Consider the following 19,084-nt stretch of genomic DNA (forward strand, 5'->3'; position numbering starts at 1 on the left):
ATGAGTGTGTCCAAATAAGGCTAAGTCACCTTCTATTTATATGCAACGTTGAGGATGAATAGACGTGACTGTTGGGCTTCTGAGCCTACGTAAGTTTGCTGGCTGACCTTCACAATTTGACCATAATCAAAATAAATCCATAATTTCATTTGTACATGTCAGAATCGGATGATCTTTAGATCAATCTTACACCTCTCGGAAAGAAGAATCCAAGAAAAAATATCAGCTGTCATAAACAAGATGACCCATGTGGAGTTTGGCCCTAGTTGCCAATTTTAACATAATCTAACAAACTCAGTGAGAACACTGGCAGCAGTGAAGTTCCACAATACTGTAAACATCCTTAAAGCCCACCCTGCAGGGTGCTGTAGCACAAAGTATAGACAGCATTGAATTAGACATGAACAACCGATGCTGTGGGGTTCGGGTCATCGTTTTTGGGGTCGGGCAAGCTAGTTGCTGGAGAGAGGCCATTGATACTCAACTATCGTCTTTTTTCTCTCTAGGCTGTTTGGCCACCTCTGAAAATGGCTAACAAGATACATGGCACTTTATTGTCCAAGGCCGATTGAGGAGTGGTGTCATGCTGACTATGGCCATCCAAGTGACCCCATTAACCCCAAAGAGCATGATAAGTGATGTTTACACATATACTAAGAGTGGAACTAACTTGCAAAAATATATAGAAGGCATTCCTTGTCAATTTGTATACAGGTTCCATTCCTATTTTGTTTTAGTAAAGTAGATTCAGTTTTACGATTCTTGGTTGAAATACTTTTCATCTAAAGCGGCCATTATTCTATTATGTTCTCATAAACACATTTCCTCTCTTAGGTGGATTTTCCTCTACCTGCAATCTGACAAACACGAGTAATGATAATGCATAGGTATTAATATTAACCCATTTTCAGCCATTGTGGAAAAATGAAATGATCCGACTTTTGGTTTTCATTCATGCCAGAAAGATATTAAATCAATTTCGGGCATTTGCAGATTGTGAAGGAAACATGGGTGAACACTCAGGCTGCTGTAAGGGATTTCAGCCTGTACACAGGTTCTCTTGGAACAGCTTATTTGTGCTTCAAAGCTTATGCAGTGATGAAAAACCCAGATGACTTGACTCTATGTACACAGATTGTTGAACAATGTGCTACTGCTGCACAGGGCATGAGAGAGTATGTTCATTCTGAGTTTATTATTTCTGGGTATTGGAAGCTTCTTCAAGAGTCATTATAAACATGGGATAGTTTTATATGTAAAACAAAACAGCTATTCCGATGTTAGATTACGGCTCACATAAGTATATCTATCCTGTTGTAGGTATATAACATTTATTTGTGGGCAAGCTGGTGTATATGCATTGGGAGCAGCTGCAGCAAAGTGCGGTGGAAATCAAGAGATGCTGGAGTATTACCTAAGCCTCTTCAGAAAGGTAACTTAGAATTTTGATGGACTTGGCCATTCATTTTTTATATTGGGATTGACCAGTAAGATATAAAAAGCCTCGGAGTTTGCTATTTGTTAGTATCACAATGCTGTTTTTAAAACAAGGGAATCCCTTTCAGGACATATTCATCATGAGATAACTTGTTTTAAAATAGGTGAAAAATGGCATGTGCCAACTTCAAATGCAATGCAGTATAATCCTTGCTCTGCTACAATTCTTCTTCATATATGCATTTAAATGTAAAATAGATAATAACTTCAAAATTTAGACACATTATGTTGTGATAGACCTTTAGGGCAAACTTTTCTCCTCTTCTTTGGGGACATAATTCTCCTCTGCAACAGATCTAGAAGTACACTTTCTTGGTTTTGGGCTATTTTATGCCACTGCATAGATGGTGGGAAAGGCCAAGATGATAGAACAAACACTAAAGATCTAAAGCATGCAAAGGGGCAAATGCATTAATGGTGATATGCAAGTGAGTTCATTTCCTCAATTCTGCAGGCCCCCACTCACTCTGCTTGGTGGTGTTCTTTGATTCTTCATCGTTCTCAAAACTTCCTCAATTAACAATGCTATAAAACGTTTCTCCTCTTCTCAAAGTCTTTGGTTCTGGTGACTTTTGAGTAATATGAAGTGTGAAATTTGACATCTGACATACATCAGTTGAGGACAAGATGATCATTTCTGTATGTTGTGGGTCTGATAGATTTTTAGTTTTGTTACTTGGGCTCGACGCAAGGTAGACAATGACAAAAGGATTTATCCCCACAATGCTTATGACAAAGGATTTATGCAGCCATGGCTCGTTATAGACATTCATAGCATTTTCTATGATTTTGTTCATTGTTCGAAGAGCCCTAGGGCATTTTGCTGTTGGACTGTTGGTCTTCCTAGAAGCCATAGTTAATAGGTACTAAGGCTACAAACCATAAGGCATAAACAACTAAAAAAAGAGAAGATTGGTTTGGCAAGAGGAGTAGATCTTGGCATGATCGACTTCTTGTCTGAGGAGAGTGCTTTTCCTGTGCACTCATTTCTAGATGGCTTTTAGCCCTTCCAATGGCTATGTTTGACATGTTGTAGCATGGTTTGAGCCTCATTGTGTGGATGCCTTTGTTTGATTAGATACTCTTAGCATATGGATTGAGTTGAAGTATGCTTCTTAGTGGAGTTTTCCATTGATTCTCTTAATTTGCACATTATTTTGCTTGCTTTATAGGGTTGTCCCCTTCCTTTATGGATTTAATTGATTAATTTTGTAATCTTGCACTTGGCACACATCTTGAGATCGCCCAATGTTTGAGAAGTTGTTCTAACAACTATTGAACCATTGCTTGCGCAGATATCAATAAGTTCCACTTCATGGGAGTTTTGGGGGTTGTCGTAGCTTATGAGCAGATATATTTTGACATAGTGACCACATTGTTGCTGGGTTAGTGCCAATAGATGTAGAATGTCTACAATATTTCCAAATTGTGGTCATAATAGAAATTCCGACTAACGTTGAGTGAGTTATCATGGTTACAAATTTGTTTTTTTAAAATTCTTGCTGCATTTGGAGCAACTTTTTGAGGAATGCCTTGTCCTTGTTGCTTGAGCATTTGGGTTATTTGAGAAGAGTGAAATTAATATATGCACATGGTGGAGGACAATAGTGGAGGACACTTTGGACATAAAGAAAAACTTTGTGTTTTGAGGCTATCTTTGAAGGAGGTATCCGCCTTGGGAGGATACACATGCTGTAACTACTTTATTCCTTATTTGATTTGTCCCTATTGATGATACAAATTATTTCTTGATAATTACTTGTGAATTATGTTGGTTTCTTTTAATTCTTTATTATATGATCTTTCATCAAGCAATTACCAAATTATTTGTGTATGAAGATCACAAGAACAACAGACACAAGATGTAGGCACTCAGCCAGGGCAAAACCCATTTCTAGGGGAAACCCCAATCAAACTTTTTCCTTCAGTAGTTTTCACAAGACAAGAGGAGATAATCCAAGACTCTTCGAACTAGACACAAACTTCCTCCAATCACTAAGTTAGCTCTTCCTTCCAGCAACTTTGATCTAGATCTTCGACCCTGCAACAATAGAACTTTGACCTATCTAGCAGCGGAACTTCGACCTATCCAGCAACAGAACTTCGACCGATGCAGCAACAACAAAACTTCGACCCAACAAACCCATAACTTTGACCTCCCTAGCAGTAGATTTTCGACCCCAGCAACAACCCAGTAACTTCGTACGAAAGAGAGAAATAGATAGTCCAAAACTTCAATTTGATCTTCTTCTGCAATTCTTCCTTCTACTCCTTGCACTTCACACTTATCTGCACTTCCTTCTTGTGTATCGAACTTGTTGAGCTGGTGAGCAAATAGATCGAATTGCACTTGTATATATAGTCTCTTTTGTGGGTCAAATTGCCCTCTTGTAGGCCGACTTGATCAGGGAAGGGCCGACTTGATGTGGAGGTGACAAATTACATATTTGAATCAATAATAATTCTTTTTACATGATTCAAAAGCCCAAGAAGGGTCTCATTAATTGGACAATGACTCTAATGACTCAATATAAAACCTAGAAGTCCTCAATGGGGACTTTAACCTCTAAAATGATGACCCAAGCATGAAACCTACGCTTTAATAAGTCATTGTAACAATAATAAAATTTTCTTTCTCATTCTTTGACTCAAATATTAATATGAAGACCGAACCTAGTTACATTCTTCAACACTCCCTTTGAACTAGGGAGGTATTCATAATTTACACATGTTTATACAAGTACAAGGAAGATCTCAAAACACAAGAACTACGAAGAGTTTAGGCACACACGGTGCCATGGACTAGATTCTTGATCAGGGCAATCTATTGTGGTGGGACTAAGAAGGACTAAAGCTTTCAGCCTCTCTAGGTACCATCAGGCTTACTTGCTAACCATCAACCGAGGGAACTAAGAGTGTAATGCAAGGTCAGAGTTCTATGACCAACACCACCCTCCCTACTTTGGGAACTAGACATCAACACATAGGCTGACTAGATGTCCTCCCAGGCATTTTGTATTACACAAGATGCCTCCTCAAATCTCTTCCAAACATTTATCATCAACGAGATTAGTAATATCAACCAAACCAAGCATGCTTCTAAGATATTCAAACTTCTTATTAGGAAGAGACTTTGTTAACACATCAACTACTTGTTTGTCGGTCGGGACATACTGTAGCTTCACGATCCCATCCTGTACCAAGCTTCTAATGTAGTGGTACTTATTGTTGATATGCTTCATCCTTGCATGGAACATGGGATCTTTAGACATCTTAATGTTGCTTTGATTATCACAATTTATCACAGTAGGAGGCTTCTCAAACAAATCTGACAAAAGTTTCCTCAACCATACAACCTCCTTTCCTACTTCACATGCAGCCACATACTCAACTTCAACACTACTCAAAGCAACAAGATCTTGCTTTCTACTCATCCATGAGATCATCGCAGATCCCAAACTAAAACATCCACCAATAGTGCTTCTTCCATCAGTCTCACTGCCACCCCAATCAGAATCTGTAAAACCTGTCAACTTGACTTCCTTGCTGTCATACTTTAGGCAATGATGTATAGTGCCATGTAGATATCTTAATATATGCTTGGCAGTTATCCAATGATCATGACGAGGCTCCAACTGAAATTGACTAAGAATGTTCACAACAAAACATATATTCGGTCTAGTATTTACCAGATACATTAGAGAACCCACCAACTTACGATAGGTGGTAGGATCTACGAGACTTGAGTCAGAGCTTCTCAACTTCTTGAGATTGGTGATCATGGGAGTAGTCATGGGCTTGGAATCCATCATATCGAATTTCTGCAACAACTTGATTATATACTTTCCTTGCCCCAAATATATCTCCCTAGGTTTTTGCCATACTTCCAGACCTAGGTAATAATGCATTAGTCCTAGATCCTTCATCTCAAACTCGACTGCCAGCATCTTCTTGCATTCTTGTATCCTTCGCTCTACACCTGTAATAAATAGATTATCCACATATAGTAGAATAATGATTGGCTCCTTATCCACAACTTTGATACAGAGATTCAGATCAACAGTACTTTTGACGAACTTGATTCTTAGAAGGTATGCATCCATTGTTGTATAAGATGCCCTAGGAGCTTGCTTCAAACCATAAAGGGCCTTCTTGAGTCTACAAACATGAGAGTCTTTGCCATTTATTTCAAAGCCTTCAGGTTGTTCAATATATACTTCTTCATTGATGGTTCCATTTAGGAATGCCGTTTTTACATCCATTTGATGGATATTCCATCCCATTGTAGTAGCCAATGAAACCATGGATCTTATAGTAGTATATCTTGTGGTAGGTGCAAAGGTTTCTTCATAATCTATGCCTTCCTTTTGAGAGAAACCCCTTGCAATGAATCTAGCTTTTGTACTTGTCTATGCTTCCATCAACAACATGCTTGATCTTGTAGATCCATTTAGAAGTGACAACTGATTTGTCACTTGGTCTAGGAACTATTTCCCAAATCCCATTCTTCATGATGGATTGACATTCTTCCTGCATTGCCTTTTTCCATACTTTTTGATGAGCAACTTCTTTAAATGTAGTTGGTTAAACGTCTATCCGTTTTAACTTTTGACTTGTAAGCAGCATATCCAGAATTCCTTTTTGGTCTTTTGCTTTCTCTAAAAGTTCCTTTCGTAGCTCCATGTCCTTCAACATCTTCAAGAGTAGTTTTTAACCAATTTGGCCTCTTCATTGTGTTAGGTATGATCACAGGTTGATTAGGCTCACTTGGTCCTTCTTCTTCTTCTTCTTGATTTGTAATAGGATTGTCGTGGTGCTCTTCTTCTTCGAATAGTGGTATGTCTTCTTCATCAGAGTCAATAGGAATATCATTGGATCTTTTGTAGGCATGATTTTCATCAATTATAACGTCCTTGCTTGCTTCAATATGTCTTCCTTCCTTGATGTAGATTCTATGTGCTTTTGAAGAAAGACTGTAGCCAACAAAAATCCCCTTAATGCTTGTAAAATCTAGCTTCTTTCGTTTGTCCTTTGGAACGTGGATATATGCGGGGCATCCAAAGATTCAAAGATGGTCCATGCATGGCTTCCTTCCTATGAATGCTTCTTCGGGTGTTATATTATCGAGGATTCTATGACTTCTATTTTGTATATATACTGCGGTCATTATTGCTTCTCCCTATAGAAATTTTGGTATATCTTGATAAAAAATTGTTGTTTGTATACATTCTTCAAGTGTTCTATTTTTCCTTTCTGCAACGCCATTTTGTTCAAGATTGTAGGGAACAATAAGCTCCCTCTTAATTCCCGCTTCTTTAATATGCAATTATTTCTTTTGAAGTGTATTCCCCACCATTATTGGATCTCAAAGTGTCTATTCTTCTTTTGGTTAAGGTCTCTACTTCAGATCTAAATTCTCGAACTTTTCAAATACTTGGTCCTTTGGTTTGAGTAGATACAGCGATGTCTTTCTAGAGTGATCATCAATGAAGGTTACATAATAAAGATGACCTCCAAGTGATTTGTCAGACATAGGCCCACACACATATGAATGAATGAGGTCCAATATTTCTTTAGACCTTGTTTCACTACATGTAAATGGCTTCCTTGTATTCTTTCCAAGGTGCATCCCGTGCATATTCCTTCACGATCTTCTTTGATATTGGGAATGCCATTTACCAATTGATTGAGAGAGGGAATAACCTTATAATGTAAATGTCCATATCTTCTATGCCATAGTTCAATGGGATTGATTTCCATGTGAACTAGGGCTCGAGGCGATGATGTTATGACTCTATATAGACTTCCTTCACGTACTCCAATAACCCTAGCTTTATCAATGCTTTAATCTTTTCCCTAAGCTAGAATTTTTCCATCTACAAAAGCAATTCATCACCTTTATCTTCTAAGCAAGAAATTGAAAGTAAATTCTTTTTCAAACCTAAAACATAGAGTATATTGTTGAGATGTAGTGATCCAAGATCTTTTACTTATAGATGCATCATAATTACATGTAACAGAGCTTATTAACCATGGAACTTAAAAGCACATAAAACAATGTGGAAATAATAAGATAAGCATGAAACCATGACACAAAGATTTGATTATGGAGTTCATCCAATTTGGACTACGTCTTCGGGCCTTGCTCAATAGTGGGGAGGCCTTCATTCATTAAGTGGCATAAAAAGAGATAAAGTACAAGCAACATTCATTTACAATCCTTATACCTCCAAGCTGGAAGATGGATGAAGAATGGAGAGCCTAGCTTCAGAAACAGACAGTACCCCTGAAATCTTGGCGAAAAATCATGCAAAATCATCTGTCTAAACACCCAATTATGAGAAAAAGAGCTTCTGCACCTTCTCAGAACCTCCCTGTTGCTCAAGGCAAGGTTCCGACCTACTACTAGGTCAGGTCACTGCTATACGCAATAGTTTCTGAACTTCCGTGCCAGTCTCTACCTTTTCCTGCGTGAACAGCCCAATATAAACTTAGGTTAGTGAATTCCTTCATAAACCGGGCAGTTAACTAAATGACAAGTTTAGTAGGTTGTTTCAACAATCAGCATATTAGTCTAAAGACAACTCGCGGGTGTTTGCATTCTTAACATAGAAAATCCATCGGAAAACAGTTCCTACAGACTATTTTCTGCTTAACTCCTTAACTGCACATTAATCCTTAAACCGACGGTTTTAACATAGAGAATCGACGCTTTAATCCTTAAATCGGCGGACAAACCTAAATCCTTGGCGATAAGCGATCTGCGATAAAGGTGGACCCGACGAGCTATCAACTGCAATACATAATCTATCAGATCCGATAGAACATCACAAAATTGCAATCGACTGAAGCCAGGGGTAATACTATATATACGAGACTCTACACTCATTGATGTGCGATAAAAGGCGGACCTGACGGAACTATTAACTAAAACCCATAACTTTTCAGATTTGAGAAAAGACTTCGCAATTGCAATTCGACCGGAGCCAGGGGTAACATATATAACGGGGCTTTGCACTTAGCGATGTGCGATATATTATCGCACTTCGACTATGCTCTGGGGCCAATTCTTTACCACTGTTCCCTGTGACGTGCGATATGCGATTATTGCATCACACCCTTTTCCTGCTTGGGGCCGATTTGTAACCACCGACCCAACTTCAATCTGCGATTGCGATATTGCAATGACAACCCGATAATGCTGGGGGCCGATTATTTACCCGCAGACCTCTGCCTTTTGTGATCAACGAATTGCAGCATTCTTCATAGATTCCTTGAATGAGATGAAGCAGGAGGCCTCAAGGGAGGAGCATTCAAGTTCTACATAATGTACCGGAAGGCCAGAAGAGCATCAAAATCCAACAAAACCAGGGATAGTTCTAGAGATCAAGAAGAGACCAACATGACTTAGATCCACATTAGAAGAGGTGGAAGGACATGCAACTCTTGATGGCACATCTAGAGAGGTGAAGAAACCTAAGAGATTATCCAACTATGCAACTCTCATAATAAAACTCATTGATGAAGAACCTTCCACATATGAAGAAGCAACTAGCCAGTAGGTATGGAAGGAGGCGATGAATGAAGAGTACCAATCAATCATGAAAAATGATGTATGGGAGATTGTGCCAAGGCCTGAAGGGAAGTCAGTGGTGACTTCCAAGTGGATATATAAGATTAAGCATGATGCAAATGGTAGTATTGACAAATACAAGGTATGGTTCATGGCTAGAGAATTCTTTCAAAAAGAGGGAGAAGACTATGATGATACCTTTGCTCTAGTTGTCAGGTACACCTCTATTAGATCTATCATTTCTCTTTCTACTTTGTTGGGTTGGAAATTGCATCAGATGGATGTGAAGACTACTTTCCTCAATGGTGTGATCGAAGAAGATGTAGAAATTTCTCATTTCCCACCCCGGTTTTTAGTTTCTCCTTATTTCTCCCATATAGTTAAATGCCCTTTCCCATAACCATACATTTAACAAGCTGGAAAAAATAAATTTGCTGAAAACACAAATTCTGGAAATTTTACAGAATGCTGGAAATTGCAGAAATAAAAATCAGCAGTAATAAACAGCCATTAAAACACATTTAAACACTGAGATTTTTGGTCAATGTGACCCTGGAAAAACCCCATACAACTCTTGGGGAAAACCAGTTCGAGAGCTCTTTATTTTTGAAAATGCCTTTTTTCACAGTGAGAAATATTTAGCAAAAAAAATCAGCAAGCAAATTTACAACTTATCTCTTTTCCCATGCCTCACAGCAAACTGGAAATTACAGCAAACAGGACAGCAATAAATGCTATACGACCTCCTCGATTTTCGTGCCCACTTTTAGCATTAAATGTTGCTGTACGGCCAGCATTAAATGCGCTGTATGGACTGCAATAAATGCACTGTACGGCCTGCAATAAATGCGCTGTACGGCCCTCGTTTTGCATGCAGAAAAATCAACAAACTGCTCCTCGATTTTTGTGCAAACCACTCCTCGAAAATTGTGCCAAAATCTGCCTTTCACTGTGTGCTGAACCAGCTGTACAAATCTGCTCAACCGCTGCCTTGGAATGTGTGCCAAGCTGCTGTCTCCTTCTCCTCGCTGCTCAGAAATCTCTCTTGCTCTCTTGCTCTCCTTCTCCCAATCTGCTCATGAAAGAATGAATGACCTTTTCCTCCTTTTCCTCCTTTAATCTAACCCCAAGTGACTTTTGGGTGATCCAAGTGACTTTTGGGTGATCCCTAAATCCAATGGCTGAAATAGATTGAGATCTAAGGCTGAGATTAAATGCTCATTTAAATCTCACTTTTTATTTTTTAATTCACCCCACTTTAATAAAGACCCACTTAGTCATTTATTTCCAAAGTCACTTTTCCTTTCTAATTTTTCATTGACTTTATAAAAGTCACTTTAAAATTAGACTTAGTAACTTTATCACTTAAAGTCACTTTTAAATTAGATTTAACTTTATAAAAAAAATTACAAAGTCACTTTAGGAGAAAAATTAAATTCTTTTGGACACTTTTCCCTAGGCCAAAGATCAAAGCCTTAGGGAACCACCTGTCCTCTGGTACCAAATTTCAACACTCCCTCTTACCGAGGAAGGTCACCACACCCATCTTGTCTCTGAAGTAGACATGCTTGCCCCGTGGTAAGGCTTTGGTAAGAATATCTGCAACCTGCTCATCAGTGGAATTATACTCAAGCTGCACAGCTCCCTTCTGAACATAGTCTCTGATGAAATGATATCTGATCCCCATATGCTTTGACCTGTCATGAAATACTGGATTCTCCGTGAGTTTAATGCAGCTCTGATTATCACAGTAAATCACTGAAGGTCTCAACGGCTGACCAAATAAGCCAAACAACATCTTGCGAAGCCAGATGGCCTCACAACTAGCTAGACTGGCTGCCATATACTTTGCTTCCGCTGAACTCAGTGCTACTCACTGCTGCTTCCGGCTGAACCATGACACTACTGCTGAACCCAACCCAAAACAACACCTTGAAGTGCTCTTCCTATCAGAAGCACAACCTGCCCAATCAGAATCAGTGTATCCTGCCAATCTCACTCCATCTCCCTGCCTGTAGTCCAGACCATAATCCACTGTCCCCTGCAAGTATCGCAAAATGTGTTTTGCAGCCACCCAGTGAACCTTCCTAGGCTCACACATAAACTGAGTCATCGTGTTGACTGCAAAACAGATATCTGGTCTAGTGTTGACCAAATACATCAAGGAACCAATCAGCTGCCTGTACAATGTGGGATCCACCAACTCGGAATCCGAAGCATGAAGCTTCTTCCAGTTGGTGATCATCGATGTCGACATGGGTCTACAATCCTCCATGTGGAATCTGCTAAGGATGTCCACAATATACTTCCCTTGCCCCAGGAAGAAATGCCCCTCCTCCTGCCACACCTCCAAGCCCAAAAAGTAATGCATCAAGCCGATGTCCTTCATCTCAAACTCCGTCGCAAGATCTCTCTTGCAGTGCTCTATGAGTCTCTCTGCACGTGTAATGACCAAGTCATCCACATACAGCACCAGAATGAGAGGCTCCTCACCAATCACAATAAAGTAAAGGTTCGGATCTGCCTCACTCTTTGTGAAACCCATCCCTTGCAAATATGTATCTATCCTGGAGTACCAAGCTCTGGGAGCTTGCTTCAGGCCATAAAGGGCCTTCTTCAGTCTGCACACATGGGACTCCTTCCCATGCACCTCAAAGCCCTGTGGCTACTCAATGTACACCTCCTCCTGTATGAAGCCATTGAGAAATGCAGTCTTCACATCCATCTGGTGGATCTTCCAACCCATCTCTGCTGCTATCGATATAATGGAGCGGATCGAAGTATATCGAGCCACAGGAGCGAAGGTCTCCTCATAATCAACTCCCTCTACCTGGGAGAACCTTCTAGCCACAAACCTTGCTTTGAATTTCTCAATGCTGCCATCTGCAGCATGCTTTACCTTGTAAAGCCATCTGGAAGTAACCACGGATTTGCCCTTAGGCCTCGGCACCACCTCCCAAACATCATTCTTCATGATAGAAGAATACTCCTCCTGCATGGCCTCTCTCCAGACCTGCTGGCTAGCTGCCTCCTCATAGCTAGAAGGCTCAGAGTCAAGGATGCTGGTAACCATCGCCATATAGCTACAAAACCTCTCAGGTGGTCTACTCTCTCTGACCGGCCTCTTCGGCTCAGCAACAGATGTGGCATCTCTCAAGGTGTCCTGAAGCCACTTGGGCTTCCTCTTCCCTGAGCGCACTTCTCCCACTGGAGAATGAAACTCCTCCTCCTCATCATCATCAGGAGCCTGAACTCCTGACTGTTTGTCTGCTTTCCTCCTGCCTGCACCTGAACCTGTAGAAGCTGAGGTACCGTGTGAATTGTCCATCAGTGGACTCCCTAGTGAACTGCTCTGTGAACTGCTCTGCATGCTGCCCGAAGCACCACTCCTCTGGCTCGGTGAGCCACTGCTCACTGACGGACCTGACATCCTCATAGATGTACCTCCTGATCCTCCTGATCCCTGCCCACTGGATCCCTGCGACTGACTCAACTGCTGCTGAGGGTCTGGCTGATCCAGATACTCTAACTCCCGTGACCTCCTAAAGGCCCTGTCCTCCTCGAACTTCACATCTCGTCTGACAACAACTCTCCTCTGTGCAGGAATGTAAATCCGAAAGGCCTTTGAGGTCTCACTGTAGCCCACAAAGATACCCTTCTCTGCGGTGGGCTCTAGTTTGGTCCTCTTCTCCTTGGGTATATAGGAGTATGTAATGCATCCAAAGATATGAAGATGACCAATATCAGGCTTCTTCCCAGAGAAAGCCTCCTCCGGAGTCATGTGCCCTAAGGCACGACGCGGACTCCTGTTCTGCAAGTAAACAGCTGTGTTGCAGGCCTCTGCCCACAAGAACAATGGCAACCTCTGATCATGTAACATGGCTTTGGCAGCCCCTATGATGGATTTGTTCTTCCTCTCTGCAACCCCGTTCTGCTGGGGGTTGTAAGGTACAGTGAACTCCCTCCTAATGCCTGCCTCCGCACAATAGTCAACAAACTCTCCAAGGGTGTACTCTCCTCCATTGTCCGACCTCAGGGACTTGATCTTTCGACCTGTCTGTGTCTCCACAAGAGCTCTGAACTCCTGAAACCGCTTGAAGACCTCACTCTTGGTCTTCAAGAAATAAATCCAGGTCCTCCTGGAGTGATCATCAATGAATAAAACATAGTACTCATATCCACTCAAGGAAACATGAGACATCCGACTGCTCACATCAGAATGAATCAAATCAAGTATCCCAGTCGCTCTGCTGTCACTACTGGGAAAAGGGGATTTGGCAAACTTGCCCATTGCACAACCTCTGCAAGTATCAAAGTGATCGGTACTGAAATCTGGCACACCTGTAGTGATCTCCCGCAATGTCTTCAAGGCTCCATGATACATATGTCCCATCCTGCGGTGCCAAATCTCACACAGCTCAGAACTGCTAGCTCTGCTGTCCGTACTACTGCTCAATGCCAAAAGGGGCTGGAATGCAAACTTGTACACCTTTGCATGGCATACACCTATCACTCTAGCTGAATCAGCTGGAGTGCCCCTGGGATACATCAACACCTGTCCTCCCCTGAACAGTACCTCATATCCTCTGTCCTCCAAAGCTGAGACGGATATGAGGTTCTTCCTCATCCCTGACACATAAAGAACATCTGACACTTTCAAGGGAGGTTTGGACTCCCTCTGAAATGCCAGTGTCCCCACCCCGACTGCTCTAACAACTCTGTCATCACCGAGTACTACCTCTATATCAGTGCCACTCTCTCAAAGCTCTGAGAAGTACTCACGGACTCCTGTCATGTGACGTGAAGCCCCACTGTCCACATACCAGATACCTGAAGATGCTCCACTAATCGAGGGAAAAGCATGCTCCCTCTGAACCTGTGTGGCAGGTGATCCTGCACTAGAGGACTCACACGTAGTGAACGCAAACTTCCGGTCAAAACGACTTGCAAAGTCCTCAATCTCTGCTGAAGCTGCCACGTCCTGGTTCCTCCCCTTCTTTTTCTTCTCCGGACACACAACTGCATAGTGGCCCATCTTTTGACAATTCCAACACTTCACCTTGGAATAGTCCTTCTGTGTGTTCCCCTGTTTACCTTTACCTTTGCCTTTGCCCCCACCACTGCTTGTGGAAGCCTGCTTCTTCCCTTTGCCTTTCTTGCCTCCTGCCACCAGTGCTACATCCTCATCTTGCTCAACTGGCTTGGCTGCCCCAAGCTGACCTTTTCTGATCTCTGTCTGAATGCAATCATCCCAAAACATCTCCCATGTGGGAAGGGTCTCACGTGCACAAACCCCATCAGCAAAGTTCAACCATGAACGGGGGAGGCCATTCACTGCAATCCGCACCAACTCAGTGGGTGGAATGGTCTCTCCAATCGCTGCCAACTCATCTCTCACGTTAGTAATCTTTGTGAGATATCCAGCTGCACTATCATTACCCATCTTAATGTTCTTCAGCTTCTCCTTCAGGACCATCTTCCGGATCTCATTGGTACTCTGGTAGAGATTGGACAATGCTGTCCACATCTCATGGGCATTGCTCTTTCCTCTCACATGAGGAATGCAATGGTCTTTGATTCCGTCTAGAATCAGTCTCTTACCCTTGTTGTTCTTTTTATTATAAGCTGTCAACTGAGTAGCATCAGTAGGCACAACAACAGGGTTCTGTGTGGTATGCACCATGATATCCCAGACTTCTGCCTCCTCAAAGATACTTTGCATTCTCTCCTTCCAAACGCTGTAATTTGTATGCCCATCCAGCCTATCCTCCACCCTCAATCCCAATGACATCCTGCTGTCCTAAAACTGAAAAATAGCACTGATGTAGTAAAGATAAAATTGCTGTTTATGAAAAAATTCAGCGTGCTGGAATTTTCTGAGTGAAAAATCAACAGCTGTAATTTTTCCTTTTGCTGTCCCAAACTGTCCTTCAGCACTCAAGCTCTGATACCATGTAGAAATTTCTCATTTCCCACCCCGGTTTTCAGTTTCTCCTTATTTCTCCCATATAGTTAAATGCCCTTTCCCATAACCATACATTTAACAAGCTGGAAAAAATAAATTTGCTGAAAACACAAATTCTGGAAATTTTACAGAATGCTGGAAATTGCAGAAATAAAAATCAGCAGTAATAAACAGCCATTAAAACACATTTAAACACTGAGATTTTTGGTCAATGTGACCCTGGAAAAACCCCCTACAACTCTTGGGGAAAACCAGTTCGAGAGCTCTTCTTTATTTCTGAAAATGCCTTTTTCACAGTGAGAAATATTCAGCAAAAAAAATCAGCAAGCAAATTTACAACTTATCTCTTTTCCCATGCCTCACAGCAAACTGGAAATTACAGCAAACATGATAGCAATAAATGCTGTACGACCTCCTCGATTTTCGTGCCCACTTTCAGCATTAAATGCTGCTGTACGGCCAGCATTAAATGCGCTGTACAGACTGCAATAAATGCGTTGTACGGCCTGCAATAAATGCGCTGTACAGCCCTCGTTTTGCGTGCAGAAAAATCAGCAAATTGCTCCTCGATTTTTGTGCAAACCACTCCTCGAAAATTGTGCCAAAATCTGCCTTTCACTGTGTGCTGAACCAGCTGTACAAATCTGCTCAACTGCTGCCTTGGAATGTGTGCCAAGCTGCTGTCTCCTTCTCCTCCCTGCTCAGAAATCTCTCTTGCTCTCTTGCTCTCCTTCTCCCAATCTGCTGTCTCCTTCTCCTCCCTGCTCAGAAATCTCTTTTGCTCTCTTGCTCTCCTTCTCCCAATCTGCTCATAAAAGAATGAATGACCTTTTCCTCCTTTAATCTAACTCCAAGTGACTTTTGGGTGATCCAAGTGACTTTTGGGTGATCCCTAAATCCAATGGCTGAAATAGATTGAGATCTAAGGCTGAGATTAAATGCTCATTTAAATCTCACTTTTTATTTTTTAATTCACCCCACTTTAATAAAGACCCACTTAGTCATTTATTTCCAAAGTCACTTTTTCTTTCTAATTTTTCATTGACTTTATAAAAGTCACTTTAAAATTAGACTTAGTAACTTTATCACTTAAAGTCACTTTTAAATTAGATTTAACTTTATAAAAAAAATTACAAAGTCACTTTAGGAGAAAAATTAAATTCTTTTGGACACTTTTCCCTAGGCCAAAGATCAAAGCCTTAGGGAACCACCTGTCCTCTGGTACCAAATTTCAATAGAAGAGGTGTACATAGAGCAACCTCAAGGCTTTGAGGTATTTGGAAAAGGAATCTCATGTTTGCAAGTTGAAGAAGGCCTTATGGTCTCAAGCAAGCTCCAAGAGCTTGGTATGCTTGTATTGACAACTATCTGACGAGGTTGGGATTTACCAAGAGCGAAGCCGATCCAAACCCTTAAGGTTGTGAAGAAAGAACCCGTGATCTTACAATTATATGTTAATGACTTATGTCTGACAGGTGCCAAACCTCTTATCATTCATTCCAAGAAGCAATTGGCTTTTGAGTTCGATAGGAAGGATCTTAGGTTGATGCACTATTACTTGGGATTAGAAGTATGGCAAAAACTTGGTGAAGTCTTCCTTGGTCAAGGAAAGTATGTGTTAGAGATCCTTCAGAGATTTGGTATGATGGATTGCAAATCCATGGTGACTCCCATGGTGACTAACTTAAAGAAGTTAAGAGGCTTTGACTCCAGATTAGTAGATCCATCTATGTACCAATAGTTGATTGGTTCGTTGATGTATTTGGTTAACACCAGGCTAGACATATGCTTTGTTGTGAACACATTGAGCTAGTTCCAGGTTGAACCGAGACATGAGCATTAGATTGCAACAAAGCACATTTTGAGATATTTACGTGGTACAATGAATTATGGCTTGAGATTTGTTGCAAACAAGGATGTACAACTTTAGGGATATACAAATGCTGATTGGGAAGGAAGTGCTGAAGATAGGAAGAGTACCTTGAGAGTATGCTTCAGTTTGGGATCCACTATGATATCATGGATGAGTAGGAAGCAGAGGTTGATTGCACTCAGCACTGCTGAAGCAGAGTACATCACAACCAATGAGGCTTGTACCAAAGCAGTATGGCTTCAGAAGTTGTTTACAACATTGTTCAGCCAAGAGTTGGAACCAACAGTGATATATTACAACAATCGAAGTTGTGTGAAGCTTTCAAAGAATCTCGTGTTCCATGATAGGTCGAAGCATATTGAGATCAAGTACCACTACATCCATGACATGGTGCAGAGGAGAGTAATGAGGCTTGAGTACATCTCCACCGATGAGAAGGCAACTGATGTTTTGATGAAGCCGTTGCCAAGAGACAAGTTTGTGTACTTCAGAGATAAGCTAGGGCTCGTGGAGATTACCTCTCTCGTTGAGAGGGAGTGCTGACATGTCTGGAACATGGATGAACATTCTCTCGAAAGGGAGAATGGGTCTAAGAGACCTAGAGGGCTCAATTGGTAGAATTGAGTGCCTCTTGGAGGAGGACCCTGATTACACACCAAGAATGGTGGAGTGAGGCCTTGGACCCTGATCACACACCGAGAATGGTGGAATGAGGTCCTTCAGCATTTGGACCTTGATCACATGCCGGGAAGGGTGGAGTGAGGTCTTGGACCCTTATCACACACCGGGTAGGGTGGACTGAGGTCCTTTTAGCATCTAGACTCGATCACCAACCAGGAAGGGTTTGAGTGAGATGTTGGCCCAGAGTGCTCACCAGGAAGGGTGAGTGAGTGCTTGCTAGTTGAGGGTCTCAACATTTTGGCCTAGGTAGAGGCCATGGGATTCAAGGACTGATCACTTTGGAGGAGTGAGTCCTGATATGCTGATGACATTGCCATGGGTTTGGTACCATCCTGGATATGGCCACTTGCAGACGTTGATGGTAGATGATCATGCTGGTAATGATGGATGACCTTTTCTTTAATGAAATTTATTCAATTTGAGAACAACTATGACCGTGATTATGAATACCTCCCTAGTTAAGAGGGAGTGTTGAATTCGTAACTATGGTTGGTCTTCATAATGTACATTTGGTCACTTGATGTAATTGTATTTGTCATTGTAAAGTATATTTATAAATGCTTGAGTCGAAGGACAATTTATTTCGAGTCAAAATCCCATTGTGACTTTTTAAAGATGAAAATTTGAATTTTTGAAATGTAAATTTTGGCTCCAAAAGTGACAAGTCGGCTTCCCTCCAAGTCAAGTTGCCCATGGCTCCATAAGACACCCATTCAACCTAGACAAATCACTATATAAAGGAAACACCTTCTCTCCACTTGGGCATTCAATTCTCACACACACAAGACAATTTCTAGGCAAGCAAGTGAAGGACAAGGACAAAAAGGACAAAAAATCATCTCTCTCTCTTCTCTAGCTCGCACATGTGGATAGTTTCTCTCTTTTTTGGTTTGCAGATTTTCTGGGTAGTTTGTGTTACAAAAAGCCGAGTTTCTGAAGTAGCCATAGAAAGCCGAGTTTCTGAATAAGTCGCAGAAAGCCGAGTTTCTAAAGTAGTCGCAGAAAGCGTAGTTTTTGTCGCAGAAAGTTGAGTTTCTGGAGCAGCTATAGAAAGCCGAGCTTCTGAAGCTGATACAAAAGACCAAATTTTTGGGGTAGATTAGTAGAGCAAATTGTTGGATCTCATTAGGTGACTTGACTTGGAGGAAAAGACCAGGTTTGACTATAGGTCTAGGTGTGTTTCTCATCGAGTAAGAGGAATTTCCCTATTGAAAAAGGTTGTTAGGTAGGGTAAATATTGTCCTCTTTTGTGTATTGTGATCTCTACCATTCCATTGTTATTTATGGTTGAATTTCTGAAGTATAATTGCTAAATGATATATAGGAATAAGTTAAAAAAAATCTACATCAAATGTAATTATCAGAATTTCAAGGACAAGAACAAAAAGGACAAAAAATCATCTCTCTCTCTCTCTTCTCTAGCTCGCACATGTGGATAGTTTTTCTCTTTTCTGGTTTGCATATTTTCTAGGTAGTTTGTGTTATAGAAAGCCGA

General features: G+C 41.2%; 1 protein-coding gene across 1 annotated transcript in view; it reads left to right on the top strand.

Moving 5' to 3' along the window:
* The window catches only part of LOC149224218 (lanC-like protein GCR2), a 153,922-nt gene that overhangs the window by 15,711 nt on the left and 119,127 nt on the right, over positions 1 to 19,084 (top strand). Inside the window, exons 2-3 of the mRNA XM_089386037.1 lie at positions 994 to 1,175; positions 1,321 to 1,432. Coding sequence (XP_089242163.1) covers positions 994 to 1,175; positions 1,321 to 1,432 — 294 coding nt within the window. The remainder of the gene's footprint in view (positions 1 to 993; positions 1,176 to 1,320; positions 1,433 to 19,084) is intronic.

This window comes from Pinus tabuliformis, chromosome Q (assembly GCF_031772625.1).
Source record: "Pinus tabuliformis cultivar Carrire ecotype Pingquan chromosome Q, CPIR1, whole genome shotgun sequence".
NCBI lineage: Eukaryota > Viridiplantae > Streptophyta > Pinopsida > Pinales > Pinaceae > Pinus > Pinus tabuliformis.